General features: G+C 40.6%; 1 protein-coding gene across 1 annotated transcript; it reads right to left on the bottom strand.

The window, feature by feature from the left end:
• Positions 1-4,587: 4,587 nt before the first annotated feature.
• Positions 4,588-22,478, bottom strand: LOC311019498 (cullin-5-like). The gene is made up of 19 exons (XM_084018945.1): positions 22,420-22,478; positions 20,054-20,163; positions 17,788-17,887; positions 17,345-17,521; positions 16,739-16,880; positions 16,312-16,457; positions 15,463-15,543; positions 14,849-14,942; positions 13,686-13,816; positions 12,207-12,314; positions 11,101-11,165; positions 10,863-10,995; positions 10,645-10,776; positions 9,580-9,703; positions 9,219-9,394; positions 8,190-8,351; positions 6,891-7,009; positions 6,486-6,609; positions 4,588-6,289 (listed from the first exon to the last, which is right to left on the bottom strand). Exons 1-19 carry the CDS (start codon positions 22,441-22,443, stop codon positions 6,095-6,097), a joined length of 2,343 nt encoding a protein of 780 aa, XP_083875071.1. The 5' UTR covers positions 22,444-22,478; the 3' UTR covers positions 4,588-6,094.
• Positions 22,479-22,511: the final 33 nt, after the last annotated feature.

The raw sequence follows: 22,511 nt of genomic DNA, 5'->3' as shown, positions 1-22,511 counted from the left end.
ATTATGGAAAATGTGTTCCTACCACTCTGAAGAGTATGTATATTGTGTGCTCAAGCAAAGCTCAAACAAATATAAATCAATCAAAAAATATGTACAAAATATTTGTGAGAGTTACAGGGATGAGGAAGGGTTCTTGTTTTCCCCAGGACCTTGCAGTTATTATTGTTTTATTACATAAATATATATCTACATACATATGTGTTTATATGTAATAATATATGTATATACACATATACACACATATGTATACTATACATATACAGTACATATATACTATACACTTTAAAAAAACATTAACACATCATTCCATTTAGGAAGCAGAAGTGATTGTGAAAAATGACAACAGGTGCAATGGAGAGGAAAAATCAAGACAACCCCCCAAAAAAGGAATGGTTTTGCATGTGGTGGCCACAGACAATTGCTCTCTGCTTCTCCTTCTTGACTGTTTTTTTCTGTAATTGTGTGTTCTGCTAGTGTCCTTGGCACTATATGGCATGAGGCAGTACCTGCAGCCCAATCAGGTTCACAGGTAGTCCAGCTCCTCCAGGATGGCACATCCATGCGTGCAGTTGCAAGAAGGTTTGCTATGTCTCCCAGCACAGTCTCAAGAGCATGGAGGAGATACCAGGAGACCAGCTGTTAGACCAGGAGAGCTGGACAGGGCTGAAGAAGGGCATCAACCCTGCAGCAGTATCCGATCCTTTGTGCAAGGAGCAACAGGAGGAGCACTGCCAGAGTCCTACAACAAGACCTTCAGCAGGCTACTGGTGTTCATGTTTCTGACCAAACTGTGAGAAAAATTCTCTTCACAGATAAGAGCAGGTTCACACTGAGCACATGTGACAGGTGTGAAAGAGTCTGGAGCTGTCATGGATGTTATGCTGCTTGTAACATCAGCTAGTATGACTGGTTTGGTGCTGGTTCAGTGAGTCTGGGGAAGCATATCCTTGGTGGGCCCGCACAGACCTCCATGTCATAGCCAATGGTACCCTGTCTGCTGTTACATACCGGGATGAGCGATTGTCAGGTGCAGTGGGCCCTGGGTTCCTTCTGGTGCAGTGGGCCCTGGGTTCCTGTAAGCAGTTCCTGATGAAGGCATTGATGCCAATGACGGGCCCTCTCGTTCCTCTGACCTAAATCCAATTGAGCACCTATTGGACTTTATGTATCAGTGTATCAAACGCCGCCAAGTACCGCCATGGACTGTCAAGGAGATCACTGATGCCCTGATCCAGATCTGGGAGGAGATCCCCCAGGACACCATCCGCAGACTCATCAGGAGCAGCCCCGACCCTGTAGGGAGTGCATACAGGCACGCGGGAGGCAAACACACTACTGATTTATATGTGTGCATATATATATATATATATATATATATATATATATATATATATATATATATATATATATATATATATATATACTGATTATTGATTAGACAAATATAACACATTCAAGGATTGTTTAATATGGTTTAAAACACAGAATGTCGAATAAAAAGGGCAGTAAAATAAGACCAGTATCTGGATTGTTTTTTTTACTTAAAAGGTACCGTGGAAGGAAGTGACACGTCTTTATGCTGTAAATACCTAAAATAAGCTAAAATATATTTTCTGTGCAGTTTGTTTGCTCTATAATATAGAGTATATGGAAATGCCAGGTATTCAAAATGAATCATGAGCAAAATTTAAATTATATATATGAGAAAATTCTCAGCCATTAAAGGAAAAATCCACCGCAAAATAGTTTACCTCAACCTATTTAATATTAACCTACATTTCCCAGAATGCCTTATGCTTTCATTCTGCTCCTTTGAACCATATTTGGATGTAGAAATATAAATATAGCCAGCTGGCCATCCAACTTGTGACCACAGGGTAGATTATGTGGTTGTGCACGTTGTGTTTGTTTTGCTGCTGCTTTGCTTTCGGGTCCATTGAACTGGTCTCTTGTATGATAAATTACTTTATGTACAATTAAAAACTCAGTACAGTTAAACTCTTCACTCTTTGATAGAGAGGATCAAATACAGCAAACAGACAACAACAGAACAGGCTGAGGGCTACAAGATACATCGCCTGCAGTCATTGTTATTTTTAGTGTTTGTTTAAATTTGTTGACCAAATAAGTGGAGCTCACTGCATTGAAGCATCAAATGATTTGTTGATGACAGAGAGAAAGTATGTGATTTAGTGGGACTCATTTCACGGTGTACTCGAGGATGTTTAAAAGGTCTGTGCATAGAGAATAAATCTGCTTGTGATCAACTTGGGGAGTTTGTTTCATCTCAAGGCAAATCGTCACCACATTCAGAAGGGAGTTGCTAATAACAAGTAGCTCTTTTGGCTTTTAAGTGCATAAAATGTAAATGTGATTATTACAAACATCCAGGTCTTGTAGTCACAGACAGTGAAGAGCTATTTCAGCATTTGGACAAACTGCAGATATGAATCCTGTCATTAAAAGTGGAAATCACATTAGGCTAAAATATTGTTTCTTTTCTTAAAACTTAAGGTGAAACAGAGGAGAGTCACAGAAAATGAATACTGTGTCAGCTCTACAGATGTAAACTAAGAAAACGTGGAAAAGAAAACAAAAACATTTCAAATGTAGAAAGTAACATTCTTCATAAATACAGAATACATATAAAAATTGAAATTCCACACATTCAGTGTTGTTTTTCCTTTTCCTCACGGATTGCAAGTTCAGTTCAACAGGAAATCAGAAATAAGCGCAGAACAAAACACTCACAAAAATAATGTCAACTAGTGAAATCACCGCAGTACCTGCACAACAAATTATCTGCAATGGACGCATCTTCATTTTTAAAAGGCAGACTTTTTGACATGCACAAAAAAAGAGTAAAGCGCTCTTCGGAATATTGTTTCGACTCAAGCGCTTCTTTCCTTTCTAATACAGCAGACCCTGTATTTACCCTGAACATGGGACAATTATTTCAAATTTAAAATGTGTGTGAAATGTCTGAGCAGCAGCAAGAAATAACATCTCAGCAGAAGTGAAACTCCATACAATGTTGGTGTGAGTTTTTCATTCGCAAATTTGTGTTTAATAGGCATTCAGCCACTGGAAGAGCGACACTTGACATCGACACTCAATAACTGCTTATGAAAGAAAGCCTATTAATACTGGAAATCATCCTGTGGAGAATTTGGGGTCGCAACAGATACAAATGTGCAAATCTTTGAAGAAAAGAAGTGGTGAGATACGCAGTGAGGAAGGAAAAGTCTTGTCTTCATTTTCCACTGGCTATTCTTCAGGTTAGTCTGGTGTCTCAGCCTGAACTACCCATAATTACATCCCAAATTAAGAAATAGGTTATATGAAGGTAATTTGTCACATGGTTCAGATACACGTTTTCCATTGTTTGTATTCATTTTAAACTGTAATACATGGGACAAATAATTAATATAGGCTTCATGCCAGAATCGATCTATAAGAGCATACATCTCCATGCTTGTTAAATATTAAATATATAATTTTGGAATAAAAGTTTCGATTTAACATTCAGTATGTATGGAGCTTTCCTTGTCCTGGTGACCCTCTTCATATTATGAATACCATTCAGCTGAAGTCCAGCTTCAGCAGCTTTTTTTTTTTTTGAAATAATTTAAACTTCTGCTCTCTGGTGAAGAATCTTTGGCATTTCTTGCAACAAGTTCTTGTAACTTCATGGCCGACATCTCGGAAAAATGAACACTGGCTGTACTTTACACTGGTGACCAACAGTTTTTGCGATTACAACTAGAAAGCACATGAACCTACACAAAAATGAGGTCACCGTTTTAGATAACAGTGAACAAAACATGTGACTGTGGGCGGCTATGGCTCAGGAGGCGGAGCAAGTTGTCTGATATGTTTGAGAGGTAGAAAAGTACGATGGCGTATTAGGGCCACTGTAGATGTTTTTTAAATACAGTCTGGGGAGGGGGGTTGTACATTATTATATGAGAATAAAGTTGTACATTTCTATTTACAATAAGAAAAAGTAATTCACAAAATTATGAGGAAAAAAACTCTGTATTACTACAAATTTGCATTATTTTGTGAAGGAAGTATACCTTCACTGCGGTCAACCTCTTCACAACACTGTCGGTAAACACATGTACACATTAGTGAGGCGATGCAACAGCATGAAATTCTGGGCTGAAATGTTGAGTATTTCCTTATTATTATTATTATTATTCCTTATTGCTAAATCCAATTGCAAAATATAATTTGATTGGGCCAACGTAGGCATAATACACGGCAAGCGCCTCTGTGGTGCGATTTTTTTCCTTAGAAATATTAACCCCCCTATCCGTCCAAGTCCATCATTTTATTTTACATACAATGGTCCTAATACAGTGTTGCAGAAAAGTGCTATTCTCCAATAGCTGAAATTCCTAATAAAGAATCTGACAGGTCAATAAACATGCAGACGGAACTTAGGAGGAGAAAGACTTCTGCTTCAGCTAAATGTTGAAATGAGTTTATCTCTATTTCTTACAGCCGATTGGACTCCAACCTCCAACGACCCCCCCCCCCCCCCCCCCCCACACACACACACACACACACACACACACACACACACACACACATCACCCCCCACATGCAAATATAGCCATCCAGAATTTAAATAACTTAGGATACATCTGAACTGATTCGCCAGAGGAAAGTATTGATTGTGGTGTATAGCTTCTGCAATCATACATCGAAATAAAAAACAAAACCACGACTGATCTGTCACCAAACATCTTGCTTCGCTTCAAGGCGTTCACTTTGAGAATGAATGAAATGTCTGTTAAAGTACGCGTCAGAATGGAAGAAGAGAGGACAACACAAACTCACACCACCATGGCTATGAACCCTACAATAGCTCCGACAGTGTTCTCCCCCCCAAAACATCACATCAGCTCATTGATTTTAAACCCTAATGAAAAAAAGATTTCTGTTGTTTCAGGTTAACACAGTGTTTACCTGGTACTGGCATGTAGCATGAGACATGAGGTGAAAAGTCAGTGATGGAGTATTTGTGTTTCTATTTTACTGGAAGTACCTGCTCACAATTCTAGACGTGGCCCTCTTTGATGCATTCAGCTGGTATTTAATCTCAAAATGTTCAGAGCGGAGCCGGTTTTTACACACCAAACACATAGTTTGCAGTATGATCAATACCCAACACAGACAAGAGGGGTTTCCAGATGATAGTTGTTCAACAAATATCAGCAATTAAAAAAGGGGTCTGGTCTTGGTTTCCCAACCTTGCAGACAAAACTAAGTGTGACAGATCCTCCAATGAACAAACAAACATCATAGAGCAGCATGCTGTTGAAAGTACACGTACACGTACACACACACACACACACACACACACACACACACACACACACACACACACACACACACACACACACACACACACACACACACACACACACACACACACACACACACACACACACACACACACACACACACACACACACACACAATTTGGCAAAAATACTCCTCGGTAGTTTCAACTAATCTCTCCATCCGTGTCCATTCCTCTGCAATGACGCTTTCACTCGCAGCTTTTTTTTGCATTCCCAGATCAAAAATAAGACAAATGTAGAATAGGAAGTATGCAAAATGGCTGCTGCTAAGATGGCAGCTGTGGCATTAAGTGAAAGCAAAGGACTGATATCAGCTTGTTACATTTGTACTCCTGTCCCTCATCACAGCTCCTCCTCTACAGTCCATCGCTGACAAAGTAAGGCAGGAAGTATTTCATTTAATTGTGTCACTATTTCTTTTCGTCTCCGCTGGCAGGCAGACGGTGCCCCTCTCCGCTGATCGACACTAGAGGGCAGTGGAGACAAACTGACAGTCCGATGACTTGCCTCACACCTCACAAACACAAAGAGATATCCAGACTTTTGTTGAAAAGGCTCTTCCTTATTCTTCATCACACTCCCTCCCTTCCCATCAACCCTCTCCTTGTTTTTGCACACACATCCTTTTGTTCCTTCTCCTCTCGCAGGGTTTCAAACCTTCGGTTGAGGCCAGGAGTAAAATAACAGAGCAAGAAAGCGCCCCCTCCTTCCCTTGCTGCCTAAGCCATGTAGAGGAAGGTGTTGATGTCTGCCTCGTCCCTCTTTATATACTTGTGTTCGATGAGCCACTCAATCTGCTCCTTGATCATCTTCTTCTGAGGCAGAAACATGTTCTTCAGGATCTCCACCAGCTCCGTCTGCAGCTGGGCGTTGCTGATCCTCTTCCTCATCTTCATGATTTGGATGATGGCCTCCTGGACGACAAACAGAACAAGCAAATATTTAACCTTTCAAGTCTCAATCATGGAGTCTACAACTCAGGTAAACAGGTATAATGTTTTGAGAAATAGACTTTAACATGAGACTTTTGCTACAAGTCACCCTCTTCTTCTCATTAAAACTAGGACAATGTGAGTGTTTTAATATGTATTTTTAAGTGTAATTTCATACCTGAGTCCTGAGTATTCTGAGCTGAACGATTCCTTCATTCTCCTCTTCTCTCATTCGCTCTGTGGTCAGCTGAAGGCGACCAATCAGATTGATCTTGCCCCGCTTCTGGACTTTGGAGTTTTTGCTGCAAAAATAACAGACACCAACATGTAGATGATATATATAATATCATATATCAAATATTTTAAGGGCTAAAAGCCATCGCTGGTGAGAAGGCAACTAACAAGATGCATAGTTGTGGTGTGGACCCTTTTGGCAATAACCTGGTTTAAAATAGATCTCTTAGCTGAATGAAATGATGGCTCAATTGGGAATTCAATGAGGAAGTCCACATTCCTCACAATCAAAAGTTTTTAAGGAAAAGTGATTGACATTTGTTCTGATTCTAAAAAGACCAAGACATACATGAGAGAGAACTCCTGGTTGACATAGAAGAGCGTGCTGTCTGTGAAGTCTTTGGGAGAGCTAACTGGAGGGTCATAAGACAACACCTGTCTCTTCAGCTTGGGGAAGGCCACTAGAGACTGCACAGAGAGGGGAGAGGAGTAGAAGTAAGATATCAATCATCATCATATGCAAGTTAGAAATACTGCCAACGTATGTGTGTTCCTTCCAACAGATGCTATCAACCAACAGTGATAGCATCTTCACTTCCTGTGCGATGACAGAATGGCATCATATCTTTTGTGTGATGTTTTCAGTAACTTCTCTGATACTCCTGCATGAGTTTTTGTAGATGAACAAAATATTTTTTTCTTGAGAAGACCTTTTTTTTAGCCTGTACATAGAGGAAGCTGGTCCAATACCAGTATATACAACTCTGGAGAAAATTAAGAGAAAATTGGTGGAGGATCGTGAGGATCTGGAGGTCCTCAGGAAGACTGGAATCAGGCAGGTTTGTCTTTGTGAAGGATGCTTTCATCAAGACCTGTACAAGGTCATCCTGGAAGAGAAGTTACTTCCCTCTGCTCTGAAAATGTTACCCAACACTCAGCATTGGTTCTTCCAGCAGGACAATGCTCAATGCCACACTGCCAGGTCTATCAAGGTGTGGATGGAGGACCACCAGATCAAGACCCTGTCATGGCCAGCCCAATCTCCAGACCTGAACCCCACTGAAAACCTCTGGAATGTGATCAAGAGGAAGATGGATGGTCATACGCCATCAAACAAAGCCATAAAATCACCCAGGAGCCATGTGAGAGACTGGTGGAGAGATGCCAAGATGCATGAAAGCTGGCATTAAAAAGTCAGGGTTATTCCACCAAATATTGATTTATGAGCTATTAACATTCATATTGTGTTGTTAATTATGAACTTCTTTTCTTTGAATTATTCAAGGTCTGAAAACACTGCATCTTTTTTTTTTTTTTTGACCAGCTTTCATTTTTGATGATTTTCTGAAAATAAATGCTGTTTATATGGATTTTGAAAGAATTATTGTCAGAAATGTATAGAATAAAGCAAAAATGTTAAATGTATTTGAACATATACTATAAATCAAAAAACCAGAGAAAGTGATAATTTTGGAGTGGTCACTTAATTTTTTCCAGAGCTGTATGTGTGTATGTGTAGGCAGTATTTTCTTACACATGAGTGGCAAAGAACATACTAATCCTCAGTAAATATCTCACTTTGTATACTTGATACTTGTACTGTAATTGGTGGATAGAATAAGGCATATAAAATGTTTCTTGGTCTAACCCAGAGTGTACGGCGAAGCTCCGCGTCAGGCAGCTCTGTGGCCAGTTTGAGGTTCTCAAAGCTGATTCTCTCTCTGGGTCTCTGGTTCCAGGCGAACAGCACCGCCAGCTGGAAGGTCGTCACCTCCAGGTCGTACTGCCCAACCTCGTTTTTAAAGGTGATCTGAGCAGAGGGGAGGAGAAACAAGGGAAAGCAGAGACAATTATGTTCTCTGACATCTTCTGAATATAATACATAAATACTCAGGACTGCAGCTTAAATTACTACCTGCTTCACTATAATGCTGCCAGTGCACTCCATCAGAAACACCAAAATCTTCTACCCCATGTAGGTAATTTTATATCTCAATAATGATATATATCATATATATAAACATTTTCTGGCAATTACATAAAAAATGCATGCACACAAATACAGAGCAATCTTTAAGACACCAGTTGTATTTTAGAGAGTTTGATCAGATTTTCTGAGAAATGTGAGTTAGTATGTGTATGCTGTCAAGATAGGATGAATTACCATATTGAATTATAATAATTTTGTCTCCCCCGTTCTGTTGTGGCCAACTTTTTACCCACGTCTTTGCAGCAGGCCATAAAAAAACGTTAACCTGCATCTCCTCTCTGTCCTCTCGGAAGAACACTTTTTTAAAAAGGTACCAGAGGGTCCCTGTAGTGTTAGTATCCCGTACTACATGCATGTGCTGCTATGAATGGTTTCCTGCAGTAACACGCCAATACATGCTGCATCGTGCCAACATTAATCCCTTTCAGTAATAATAACCTCCGTTTCTTTCAAACAATGCATGCATGTATTTTAACACTACCAGTATCTTTAGTGTAAGCACAATAAGACGTAGTTAAAGTTCAGGGAGAAGAGAAGGAGAGCTTTCAGGAACAAAAGGTATATTTATCTCAATAATTTCCAGATTCAAGGAGTGAAAAAACCTGTATTTCAACTCCATGATATTGTGATTTATTGTTCTTGGTGGCAGCAGGACTCTTGCATTATCTCCTTTTGAAGTTCACTCACAATGCCGTTGGACATGAGGTGATGCCAGTGGAGCTTGCGACCGCTGTGATTCCTCTTGTAGAAGTCTTCCACCTCGGGGATCAGGTCTTCCAGCTCCGTAGGCAGCGAGACAAAAACCTTCTCACTGCTTCGTGACCATGCTCCGGCATTCAGGATTTTAATGTTCACACTGTCCGCTGTAGGGAAAAAGCGGGAGAGGAATTACTTCAACTGTGTGTGTGTGTGTGTGTGTGTGTGTGTGTGTGTGTGTGTGTGTGTGTGTGTGTGTGTGTGTGTGTGTGTGTGTGTGTGTGTGTGTGTGTGTGTGTGTGTGTGTGTGTGTGTCTGTGTGTCTGTGTGTGTCTGTCTGTGTGTGTTGTACCTGGTAGAGCCAGCTTGTTGTGTTTGTGCATCTCTTTGAAGACCTGATTGAGGTCCTCTGACACCTTGATGTCCTGAAACATCCTGGCCAGCTTGTTCACATAATCTGCAGGCATTCCTACTTCCTACAACCACACAAACACACATGCAGGAACACCAGGGAAACCCCAAAGGGAGAGAAAAGAGGGCAACACACATATTATATCTATTTTTAGATGTTTTCTTTTAACTAGGATACTTTTTGTTGTACTGTTTCTATAGTATCAAAAACTGTCAGCTCTAAACGTGGGGTCATATATTTTGTCCTATTTACTTATTCTTTGATGATTAACCCTTTTTTTCACGATGGTAAAATACTTTGTTTATGATGTGTTGGTGGTGTGCTGCACAAACTGCTGTCTCCAGACATTTTATAAGTGAGTAGTACCCCTAACAAAGTTCTGCTAACTTGCCAACCAATACATCTCTGTAATAAAAAAACCTCCCAGTGATTCGCAAGCGAAAAACTGTCTGATAAAGTAATGAGAGCTGAACACTGAAAGACACACGACACAGACATGTTTTTTGTGAAAGAAGCAGCTTTTGTTTGAGGGAGGAGGATCACCACATCAGCATTGATCTCTGAGATTTAAGTCACAAAATATATGAGAAAAACGCTGGGCAATATTGGAACAATACTGAAGTTGCAATATTTTGTCTTCAAAGAACCGAATTTCAAGGAATTTTAGAAAAAATGTCCCCTTCTGAGAAAGGGGTTTATTGCCAAATATGTAAATAAGTAATTTGATGTGGTGATCGATGCGTAAAAAATAAACACGCTTTTTTCAAATCTGTCTCAGAGGCTCAACTGATTTTCAGACTGTAGACCATAGCTTTAAGACAAAGTTGCACTGATGCATTTGAGAACTTTGTTAAATAGAAAAAAATGGTTTTGTAGATAGATATGTTTATATTCCCCAAAGATAAGCATGATTGTTGTACAGTCTCTGGTATAAAACTGGTGTCCCTGATCCCCAGTACAGCTCTCTTCTCTCTGACAGAGGATTTTAAGAAAAGGGTAACTCACTCTCAGCCACTCCACCATGTTCTCTTCAATTTCGCTGTCGGCTGAAATGTCCAGAATCAGGCGTCTGGTCAGGTGAGCTTTGTGGTAACGCATAAACACATCTTTATTCTGGACGTACTTCAACACCAACAGCTGCATGTAGAGAAAAAAAAATAAATGAGTGCGAGAACAGAGACAAAAGGTGGTCTTAACATGGATCACCTAAAAGACAGACTCACCACTTCCTTGAGTTTGAGCTCGATTTCCTCTGAGGTGAGTTTCTTGCTGAGAGGAGTTTTCCTCAGCAGCATGTCACAGTAGTTTGCCAGCAGCTCAGGACACTTGGACTCGGGCTGAGTTTTCATACCCACACTGGTTGGATGGACACACATGCACAATGTGGGTCATTTTAATCAATGAGAAAAGAAGATCCTGCATGAAGGGCTTTGGATTATAAGGCTGGGTCATTCCACTCACCCTTTCTGTTTCAAAGGCAGCTCCAGTTTGAAGATGGTGGCGTCATTGACAACAGCCTTGTAAGCCTGCAGGAGAAGGGAAAACAGAAAATGTTTAAGTGTGGACCAAACAAGTAAGGCTACAACTTATCATTGCTTATATTGTTTAATTAATCAATTGGCTACACTATTGATTAATCATTATTTCATTTAAAAAAAATAGTACCCCAGTAGCCCGTCATAACTGTCCATTCACGCAAACAAACTTAAAGAGGACTTATTATGCTTTTCTGCTTCTTCCCTTTCCTTTAGTGTGTTGCATAGTTGTTTGCTCATGTAAATGGTCTCCAGTGTCAAAGCCTAAAGACCATGTCCAAAGGGAGATACTTCCCACAGAATCACTGCTGCTGAACTGCTTCAAATGCCTCCATAGAAATCTTGCCTTTTCTTCTGAAATGTGGTGACGTCATCAAGTAACACACTTGGATAATACCTGCCCAGCAGCTAGTTTGGCATGGCACGCCCTCAAACAAAGTTGGTCAGAGTGCAGCACGTCCCCCAATCCCAAGCTCCTTGCCGATGATTGTCCTTTATCTCAGCATTGTTATAGTGAGTAAATAGGGTTGTGACATCTCTGACAAACACACTAAGTGGTGGACCAATCACAATAGAGCTGGCTTTTTGTGAGGGAGGCGCAGGAACTCAAACAGAGCATTTTAGAGAGAGAATGAGGTTTTTGAGCATTAAATAATCTAAACACGTTCAAGTAGTAACATGGAAAACAAGGATGCACAAGAAAAGGAGCTAAGAGTCAAAATACTGCCTGATGTACCGGTCGCCGGTTCTTCAGTAAACAGATGCACAGCTGTCTTCTACTCCAGCATTACTATGTCGCCATGGTCAACCGCATGGTCAATAAGAATATAACTGTCCAATCAGAGCTGTGTATGTTAATTACATGTTCGCCACTTAACACGTCAACAACCTTCAGGCTCGAGAAAGGAAAAGGAGAGCTGCTACAGTAAATGGAGCCCATATTTGTGGATGGGGGACAACATGTCGTGTCTCAGTACTGCATGTTTAGTTCTTTATGAATACACACATTTGGGGAAGTCAGATAAAACAGACCTTATCTCTTGCTGTGAGGAAGCGAGGATCATCCCGGAAGGCCTCCTTTACCAGCTTACTGAAGCGGTTAAACAAAGTCAACAACTGCTCCACGTACTTCTCAGAGTCCTGGACACACACACACACACACACACACACACACACACACACACACACACACACACACACACACACACACACACACACACACACACACACACACACACACACACACACACACACACACACACACACACACATTATAAAAGCTGTCCTCCAATATTAACTTTGTCTTTTACTCATCTTGTTCACTACACACTGGATATCTGGTGTTAAAGGAAAACACCACCGCATTTCCATACGATGTTCTGCTCTGATCTTAGACGAGGTGAGACATACCTCCCTCTCCTCTGTGCGTGCACTCAATGGCTCTTACGCTCACTCCGCGCAGCGCTAATTTGCTAGCATGTAGCTTGTCCCAGTATATTCCTTAGGATCCAAAGGGGGTGAAGTTAGAAGCGACCAAGCACTTCCACGTTGTCCCTATTTAAATACGGTTACGTGAGTAGTTACACGACCCAAGTTTGGTTACACAAAATGAAACATGCCAATTTTTCTAAGCGGATAACAAGGATAACTATATAGTATGGCGGAATAACAACTGGAAGCACTTCGACGTCGGCGCAGTAATATCATGCTAGCAAATTAGCGCTGCGTGGAGTGCGCGCAAGAGCCATTGAGTGCACGCACAGAGGAGAGGGAGGTAAGTATCACCTCGTCTAAGATCAGGGCAGAACATAGTTCAGTATGGAAATGCGGTGGTGTTTTCTTTTAACCAAAACGTTGCTAGTCCAGAACTCAAATAAACTTGAACAAATCCACTGTACGACATGCCTTTCAGACCAGGAACAAAGTAATTTTGTTAATTATAATATGGCTACACAAGTTTGCTATAAATTTTAATCCAAAGTTCTGCAAGTGATTGTTGTGATAATTAATCAAATATAACCATTCAGTGAGTCAACACCTCTTTTGGTGATTCAACTCCTTGTTGTCACTTTACCTTTACATATTTTACTTACATGTTTACTACCTGGGTTCCGTCAGAAAGGGCATCCAGCATTATACCTAAGTCTGTTCCATACTGGACCAGTTGAGGCCAACTAGATGGAAACAGATGATCCTCTGTAGCGAAGAACTTACACTTCTTTCTATCATGCCATCCATCTCAAATTGATTTGATTATTTGGATTATTTGTTTTAAAAATTACATATATTATACATTTAACTTCTGCACTATTTTATATCATTTTTGTTGCATGATTTTCTTTTTATCAATATTTAATGAGCATTGTTGGAAGCAGACTAAGATGTAAGAATGTCATTGCCAATGACTGCTCCTCTGTAATTGTTGTGCATATGACAAAGAATGTGAAACGTGTGAATATGGCATTGAGCAATGAGCTCACTAATTGTTGAAGTGTGCGTTTGTACACGTACAGAAGTAATAGTCTGGGCAGAAGCGACCATGTCTGCTAGTCCAGCATTGACAATATGTTCTTCCAGGTCTTTCAGCATGGGCTCGATCCCACTGGGAACCTTGTCCATCAGTGAAAACATCAGATGCAGCTCTGTTCATGGGGTAGAAAATCAGTATAAATGTAGGACAAGAAACATACAATGGATGCACATAAGAAATGGATGCAACGCCGGCCCTCAGCCTTGCTTCCAATTTCCAGAGGTTAATTATGCCTTTTTCTACAATGACTTTTTTATCCAAGAAGGTTGTATTTTTGTAAAACTTTCCTCAAGCTGAGAAAAGCGATTTAAAAAAAATGTGTGGCTTATGCGCCAGGCAAACAATTCTCAATGGACATAATAGGTGCCATCTTGGGTTTCGGTATCCAGCTCTTATGATAGATCCATGAATCATCCTGGCTGAATCCTGAACATCTTGCACTCGCAGACTCATGGACTTTACAAGCATGTAACTGTAAGTCCAGCAGTCAGAGGACTCCACAAATCCCAAATTCATTATTCCTGACTCTTGGCAATATCAGATAGATCAGATACTACAACATGTACAAGTACTACTACTACTACTAATAATAATAATTGATGGCAGGTATTGTAAGTCTAGTGTCTTGTAACGCCATGACTGATCTGAATTCCAAAGCTAAACAATACAACAGAGGTCAACAAATGAAAAACAGGAAATGTGTCATGGAAAAAATTCCACCCGCTACTAGACAAATCAACTATGACTGTGGTTAGCAAGTTGTTCAGCTCTACTGGCCTCGCTGGCAGGAAACCAACCAAAACTGGGAGAAGCGTTCTATTTTTAAAGTCTATCTGGCTGCTTTAATCGAGAATGTTGATACGTTTACTTTACATCACATGACTGTATCGATCACAACGTTACGGGTCCGACCTGCCAATAAATCCAAACTGTTTATCACAAGCATGCAATACATTAAAAGTTTGAATTGATCTAGTATACATCAGGGTATTTCTCGTGTACACACAATCCACATACTATGCAGTCAGAACGCACTACATTCAATTTTATGCGATACTTCGTATGAATAGCACGTGTGTCTTCTAGAAAAAACAAAAAACAAAGCTTACTTTATTAAGCTACGCTTGAAAAACAGCATACTTACTGTCTGTCTCGTTTCGTTTGATCATCCCTGGACATTCGGCAATGATGGTCTCTTTGAACGAGGTCACCAAAGCATTCACACAACACTCCATCAGCTGCGAGGACACAAAGAAAGCAAAGCCTCACTATAAGGACAACTTTGACGTAAATAAACAGCCATCACATGTATCTAAGGACAGAGTCTTCTTTCAGAATGCGTTTGGTGCTGATTGAGTGAAGAGACACAGATTTACATCTGACATTCAGCAGATCTGACATGTGAGTCCATGTGACATTTTACTGACACGAGTTAGTTTAATTGGGCTAGAAAAGCTAACTTAACCAGAAAAAAGAAAAGAAAAAAAACAGAAAATCCTGCTTTTCCACATTTCACAAGAAAAGCAGCCATCAGGCGAAAAACCTTCTGTGTTTATCGATTGTCTGATTTTAGAAGTTGAAACTGCCTTCTAAAATAAAGGGAACTGAATCATTAAATGAACTGTTAATTATGCTGTTGAACCCAAACAATACATTGGAATGGCTGATATTATTGAATCATTTTAGTTTATCAAGGAAATATTGTCTTTATTGTTATCAGAATGAATGTTGCCTAATAAGCCTCTCAAAGACACTTACTGCTTGAACAGAGTTACATTCACGACGTGTCTCTAGATATCTTAGTGCTCTTTTCTCCTCTTCTCTCAGCTTTGTGTCTGCCTGCAGAGAAACACACATCAAGGTTAAACAAGCACAATTAAAACACTGATACATACGTCGAAGGGAACACGTTTTTCTCCTAACAGATGTTAGTTAAGCTTAAAGGGGATAGTTCTATTGTTTGAAGTGATATGAGGTACCTAACCATAGTCTGTGTATCACCTCGAGTAGAGGTATTTGGTTGATCCCAGTTCGGTGGAACCTTTAGGAGTACCCTGTACACTATATTTAGAGTTATCTGTGCTCTCTTCAAAGCCACAAGACAAAAAACGTAATTTTACTCACAGAACACAAGAGTTGCTGCTCTACCGCTGCCTCAATTGGTTAGTTTGTAAATGTTATTGTGGTCCGTGAGAATAAAGTACTGGGAGTGATTATCAATGACATGTTATGTTACAAGTTGGAAGCCACACATAACACAATTAAAAAGGAAGTTGGCCAGGAGTGTGTCCATACTTTGGAAAGGACAAAAAATACTAAATCAAAAAGCACTTCATCTGTTATACTGCGCACTAGTCTCTCCGCACCTGCAATACTGTGCAGAGGTGTGGGGACACACATATAAAGGCTCCACACAGCCCTTGTTAATTCTCCAAAAAAGAGCCTTGAGAATCTTACACTATGCCAACTACAGAGCACACACAAATCACTTATTTATCGAATCAAGAATACTCAAACTATACGACTTAATAAACTATCGCACAGCAGAAATGATCCTTCAGGATCACATCCTTCTTCCTAGCACTTGTAGTCGTCAGTATTGCGTACATATTTCATGTAGTTCTGGACGCCGTTCTGTTGCAGGTAGGACGGGGCCTGTGTTCTGTAAAACCTCTCTGTGGAGTCCAGGTAGGCTTTCTCAAAGTTATCCCTGTAGATTTGCAGCTTGTCCTCTGGGTTAGAACACAGGTTCACTGGTGGGAGGAGCACAGAGATCGAACACAAAGTGGTCATTCAGTGTTTTATTTTCTTCATTAGTGTTAATACATTACTCAGTCTGTTTTCTATTTTTCTTTCTAACATCCCCTCCTGAATATTTACAGTAGATGTGCAGAAGTAGGGTTTTATTTCTTTGAACAGATTTTAAAAGCACTGTACCAATTTGTGTTTCTTTACACATTAGTAATGATGTGTTCCCGTCTGTGTTTCTGTGACCTCCCGTGACCTCCTGTGTGTTCATCTCTGTCTATCTTACCGTATGACTCTCGTACTCCTATAACCAGCTGGGAGTCGAAGGCCTCCCCTTGCCTCTCTGCATGTACTAGCTTCATGGCACTGTCCTGCAGGCGACTCTTAATGTTGGAAAAGATGGACTCGTTCCATGTGTCCAACATCAGCTGGGAATAAAAGATTAGGTAAAGACAGTTACAAACGTGTATCAAGTGCACCAAAAAGGTTAAGAAAAAATGAAAAAACCCTCACTACCTGCAATCCAGAAATAGTCACAGCCAATTATCTGTCTGCCTGCTGAATGAAACTTCCTCACTCTCAATTTCCTCTTCTATTCTGTCTCCTGTACTAAAGCAAGTTGACATGCATTAGTTGCTTATGATTTAGGCCACTTAATTGGTCAGTCTAATCCCCTTTTACTTTTCTTTTAATCTCCTCCAATTCGCTCAACTGCTGTGCAAAGAAATGGTTGGCCTTCTCCCTTCCCTTGTAGCTATCCTAATGTAGTTATTTTCACCTCCTCTCCATCTTGCTTCTGACATGTCATCTCATCACCTCTCCTCCTTTTCGTCTACGTGCTTGTTGCTCAGCTTTCCGACTCAGATCTTGACCCCTCACTTCCTCCTCTCACCTTGCGTACAATGCTGTCCTCCATGTTTGTTTTCTTGTTGCTGCCTTGTTTGCCCATGAGCGTGATCTCCAACTGACAGAAGGGTTTGGGCAGGATGTCGCACTGGGTGAAGAACTTCCTCCACTCTACAATGTAGGCCTTTAGCAGGGCTGTGTCATCTTGGTGGCTCAGTACCCGCTTCCATGGCATCAGATGCAAGCAAAGGTTAGATGATATAGGTCAACCAATAACTACTTACTGAGATTTTCTCTCTGTGCTTGTTTGACCTTGTGCTGCAACAGCCTTTATGTTAATCTGGTTGCATTCAATTCAGACTTACTGTATGTCATGCAGAAAGTAATGCAGAAATGTGACTGGGTCCTACAGTGAGATTGCCATTGTAACTCTTACATAAAAGTGACTTATTAAAACAACCTAGACACACTTACACACACACTACTTACAGCCTGTGCTTGTTTGATGAAGTCTAAGATGTCTTCTTTGAGGGCTTGGTGAATTTTGGCAGGTCCTTTGTCATCCCATAGACACACAGCATGGACATCTCTGGGGACAGACAAGGAAAACAAAATTATATATATATTGTTTGGATTCTTCCATTTTTTACTTTATCACCAAGAGCCCTGTTCCATTTTATTATTGTACTATGGGGAGCTTTACTCCGTTATATTTACTTTAATGTTCTATTTACTTTAACACTGTTGATTATGTGAGCCTTGCCGTTACACTGACCCCTGCCTGACACTGCTAGTTCACTTGACCATAGATTACCATCCGCATGAACACCTGGGTGATTCATGCATCTGTTTTTAAGGCCAAACACTGTGTCTACTATCACTGCCATGCACCAGCACACTGTTTATTAAAGTCTAAAGACACTGTGAAGTAATTGCTATGCACCAATACAAATGAACTGTATTCTAAATTGGTTCATCAATCATCTGCATTATTAAAATAGTAACACATATCCTGTAGACAAATTGAGAAGCCAGGATATGTGAGAGCACACAGAAGCCACATTCAATGAAGAGAGGAAGGTCAAGAGATAACACTGGTTTACTCAGAGTTGAGGGAGTCAGACGAGGAAAACAAAGAGCAGATGTGCATGAGCAGATGTGCATGAGCAGATGAGCAGGGGCAGGCAGACAGGTCAATTTCTTTTTCTACAGGGTGTCGATTCCAGGAAACGGTCTTGTGTTGCCATGGAGCTGGGACCAGCTTGTGCACCAACGAAGGGAGGGTTAAAGTCTAAACCACAGTTCCTCCCCACCCTTTTTTTGATAAAGAAGAAATGTATATAACACTTTGCTGCAAGAAATTGTGCATCTTTTTCTGGGCGATTGGTTGCAGTTAACATCCTCGTTGCTTATCAGCTGTGATGCCTGCGATTTTTCACTAAATAAATCTAAATCACTAAATAGGGCGGCTGCTCTGAGGTAGGCCGAGTCGCCGCTACCGCCTCAGATCCTGAAGATTGGCGGTTCACATGTCTTAAGTGTGATGTGAATGTGGATTACATTAGATCTTGATGGGCAGGTGGCACCTTTAATGGCAGCCTCTGCCATCAGTGTATGAATGTGTCAATGGGTGAATGTTGACATGTAATATAAAGTGCTTTGAGTGGTCCAACATTAGAAAAGCGCTATATACTGTAAATACAGATCAATTTACCATTTACCATTCAAAGTTCATTGAAAATTGGTTTAGTCAAACTATCACCTCAGGGGCACTTTCCTGAGCTTTTACTCAACATGTGACAAACACACATTTATACTTGCTGAAATATCCCTTGAAATGTGGCACTGTCAGAGCTATTGGCTATAGATGATGAGAGAATGTAACTCTCCATGTTCCTCTTCTCATTCTATTTTGCAAGACCAAGAAGAGCAATCACAGCAACTTCCTCTTCTTGAACACATTTCCGCTTCACATTACCAACTTTTTATTGGGGGAAAAAAAAAAAAAACATAAACCTTTTATACAGCTTTGCAGGTTGATGTAACAATGATCTTACCGTCCCCACACCTTTGGGCTAAATAGAAACGGCACCAACATTGCATTTTGTATCTGAGCACATCATTTAAAGGGTAGTTCACTTAATAGCATTGAGGTTGCAATATCCCTCCACTCATCCCTGCCTTTCCAATGGTCAGAGAGAACTAAAATGGCCTTCAGGTAACGTAAAAAGGCTCTCATGTTTGGTTTGTCCATTCTGGGCTACAGTAGAGATATAGCGGCGCAACATGGCAGACTCTGTGGAGGACCCAATCCGTATGTAGATATGCAGGGCTCATTCTAAGCTTAAATGTATTTATTTTTAGTGATTAACGAACAATGAAAACTATATTCTATTTCTACTAATAAATCTAAATCCTTCGCAGTGGACCTTAGGGCTATGGAAATAAGACTCCTTTCCATCCCAGTTTATGAGCGGGACACAATCCAACAGGCTTACCTACAACTGTCTGACATTGTGTGGGGATTTCGTAAAGCACGACAGCTGTTGAATAAAACTAAGCCCATTTATTGCATGTGTGTGCCACTGAGATGCACTAAAATAGTACGCTATGATTTGTGAGGGGTCTGTTGTTCAGAGTAAAGCAACTGTTTTCAGGATCTGAGGTGGCAGATGCAGCAGCAGTGCTGACACTTCATCCACTTTCTAAAATAAGACAGAAGGAAGTGAGGGACAGAGCAGAGAGCATCGCTTACGAAAACAAGTCGAACCACTGTTGCTTGGTGACAGATTCTTGTCTGAGCAGCTTGAGAACGATGGGCCGCATCAGATCCCACTTGTCCTCAAACTGCAGGGACCCCTTGTTCTGCAGGAGAGATACAGGATGGATGCAGAGGGAAGGAGGAGGAGGAGGAGGAGGAGGAGGAGGAGAAGAAGATGATGAAGATGAAGAAGAAGAAGAAGAAGAAGAAGAAGGAGATGAAGAAGAAGAAGGCGGAGGATGAAATATATATAAATATATATATATATATATATATATATATATATATATATATATATATATATATATATAAAGATATAGATAAAGAATGAAGACAGACTAAGCGCTGGGATCACGTAGGCTAATTCAATTTTCAAATGTTAGGATAGCTTTTAGTCATTTTACATAAATTTAACAAGTTTGAATGCATTTCATGTCAACATTGTATCTATAATTAAGTTGTACTAGTCTTGTACAGTCTATAGTATGTAACTGGCCACCTTATAAACTGGCTAAAGTGGGAGCCTTGCATTGAATGGGTAGTTCGGTTACACAAGGAGAAGAAGCATGTCATATGCAACAGTAAAATTTAGCAGTATATCAACCTGTTCCAATGCTTCATTTAAGCCATTTCATAATTATTTTCACTGAAGTATCCAAATCCCTGAAGCCAGGCTTTTATGTCTGCTTTATAACACTGAAGATAATTTTTTCAGCACCCAAGTTATGTAATAATTGAGGTGAAGGCTTGGAAGTGGTGTACACAGACATGTACCTACATTCATTCATACATACATGAATTGTGATGGATTATTATGGCTAAAGTTACCCGGCAGTATATAATAATACATTTAGCTTGGGTCGGTGGTGTTGAAAAGGATCAATAACCCACTATTGTATTCAGCATCTACCTGAATAATGTATCAGTAAAATAACACTTGCTACTTTAGCAGGATCCCGTGGCTCTCCATCTACAATGTAGCCCAGTAGAGTATAAGTACTGAATTTCTCCCTGAGATGCCTAGTGGAGTATAAGTACAGTATTTCTCCCTGAGATGTAGCCTAGTGGAGTATAAGTACAGTATTTCTCCCTGGGATGTAGCCTAGTGGAGTATAAGTACAGTATTTCTCCCTGAGATGTAACCCAGTGGAGTATAAGTACAGTATTTATCTCTGAGATGTAGCCTAGTGGAGTATAAGTACAGTATTTCTCCCTGGGATGTAGCCTAGTGGAGTATAAGTACAGTATTTCTCCCTGAGATGTAGCCCAGTGGAGTACAGTATTTCTCCCTGAGATGTAGCCTAGTGGAGTATAAGTACAGTATTTCTCCCTGAGATGTAGCCCAGTGGAGTACAGTATTTCTCCCTGAGATGTAGCCTAGTGGAGTATAAGTACAGTATTTCTCCCTGAGATGTAGCCCAGTAGAGTAGAAGTATTTGCATCACTACATAGAAAGCAAAGCAGCATAAAATGGAAATACTCGAGTACAGTACACGTACCTAAACAATGTACAGAAAATAATACAATAATATAAATAATACAAGTGCTACTCGGGATCCTGTGGCTCCCTGTCCACCTATCCGGGTTACCTGTAGCTTGTTTGACACTATTCCCGGGGACAAGACCAGTGTGAGCCTATCAAAGCCGAAGCTAGGTACCTCTCTTGCTAGCCTATAAAGCTACCTGTCAGTTAACGGTTAGCCTTCTTGTATTCCTCAGGACCAGAGCTGAATAGAAAGCACGGCTAATAACTGTTTAGTTACCGAGAGAGATTATGTTTAACTGGGCCTTGAGGACACAGACGTGTATTTTGTCATCTTGAGAGGAGCTCAGTTTGTTAGCTCGCCAAAACAAAAGCGCTAGCATGTTGGGACCAACTGGTCAAAAAGCACCAGCCGTACGAGGACGAGGTGTCTCGGGTTGAAGTGTATGTCTCCTTCGAGACCCGGTGCTCTCCGGTGTTGGGTTTGTTGCTCAATACGGTTTTTGTTGGGCTATGGGTCGTCGTCGTCGCCGAGATGCCGGGTCACGGCTACGTCTCAGTTTTGGCTATAGAAGAAGACATGTTGGGGTCCGGTTTGAGGGTGGGTTTGTTCCAGGCAGTGGGTTAAAACGTGAAGTCGTTGGGGAAACAGACTCCGACACAACACCGGACTTTACAACGACAACGGTGACAACTGTGACTTCAGGCGCACCTATTTGTGCACTTATTTCATTCATTTACACTATTAGCGGACACACATATATACCACAATAGGCGAATATATAACCATATGCACTAATAGCGAACATATGTGAAACCGAATAGTTCAAATCTGCGCACAAGCATATGAAATAAGACATATTCAAGTGCTTCTTACCTTTAACAAATTAGACGTCGCCATGTTTCTTCAAGTTATCACCTCGCGGAATCTCGCGAGACTGGCAGTACAGCTGGTTCCGGATTAGGTTA

The sequence above is a fragment of the Eutrigla gurnardus genome (genome assembly GCF_963514095.1).
Source record: "Eutrigla gurnardus genome assembly, chromosome: 10".
Taxonomy (NCBI): domain Eukaryota; kingdom Metazoa; phylum Chordata; class Actinopteri; order Perciformes; family Triglidae; genus Eutrigla; species Eutrigla gurnardus.
The sequence above is the reverse complement of the archived record's forward strand: the minus strand, read 5'-3'. Positions and strand labels throughout refer to the sequence as shown.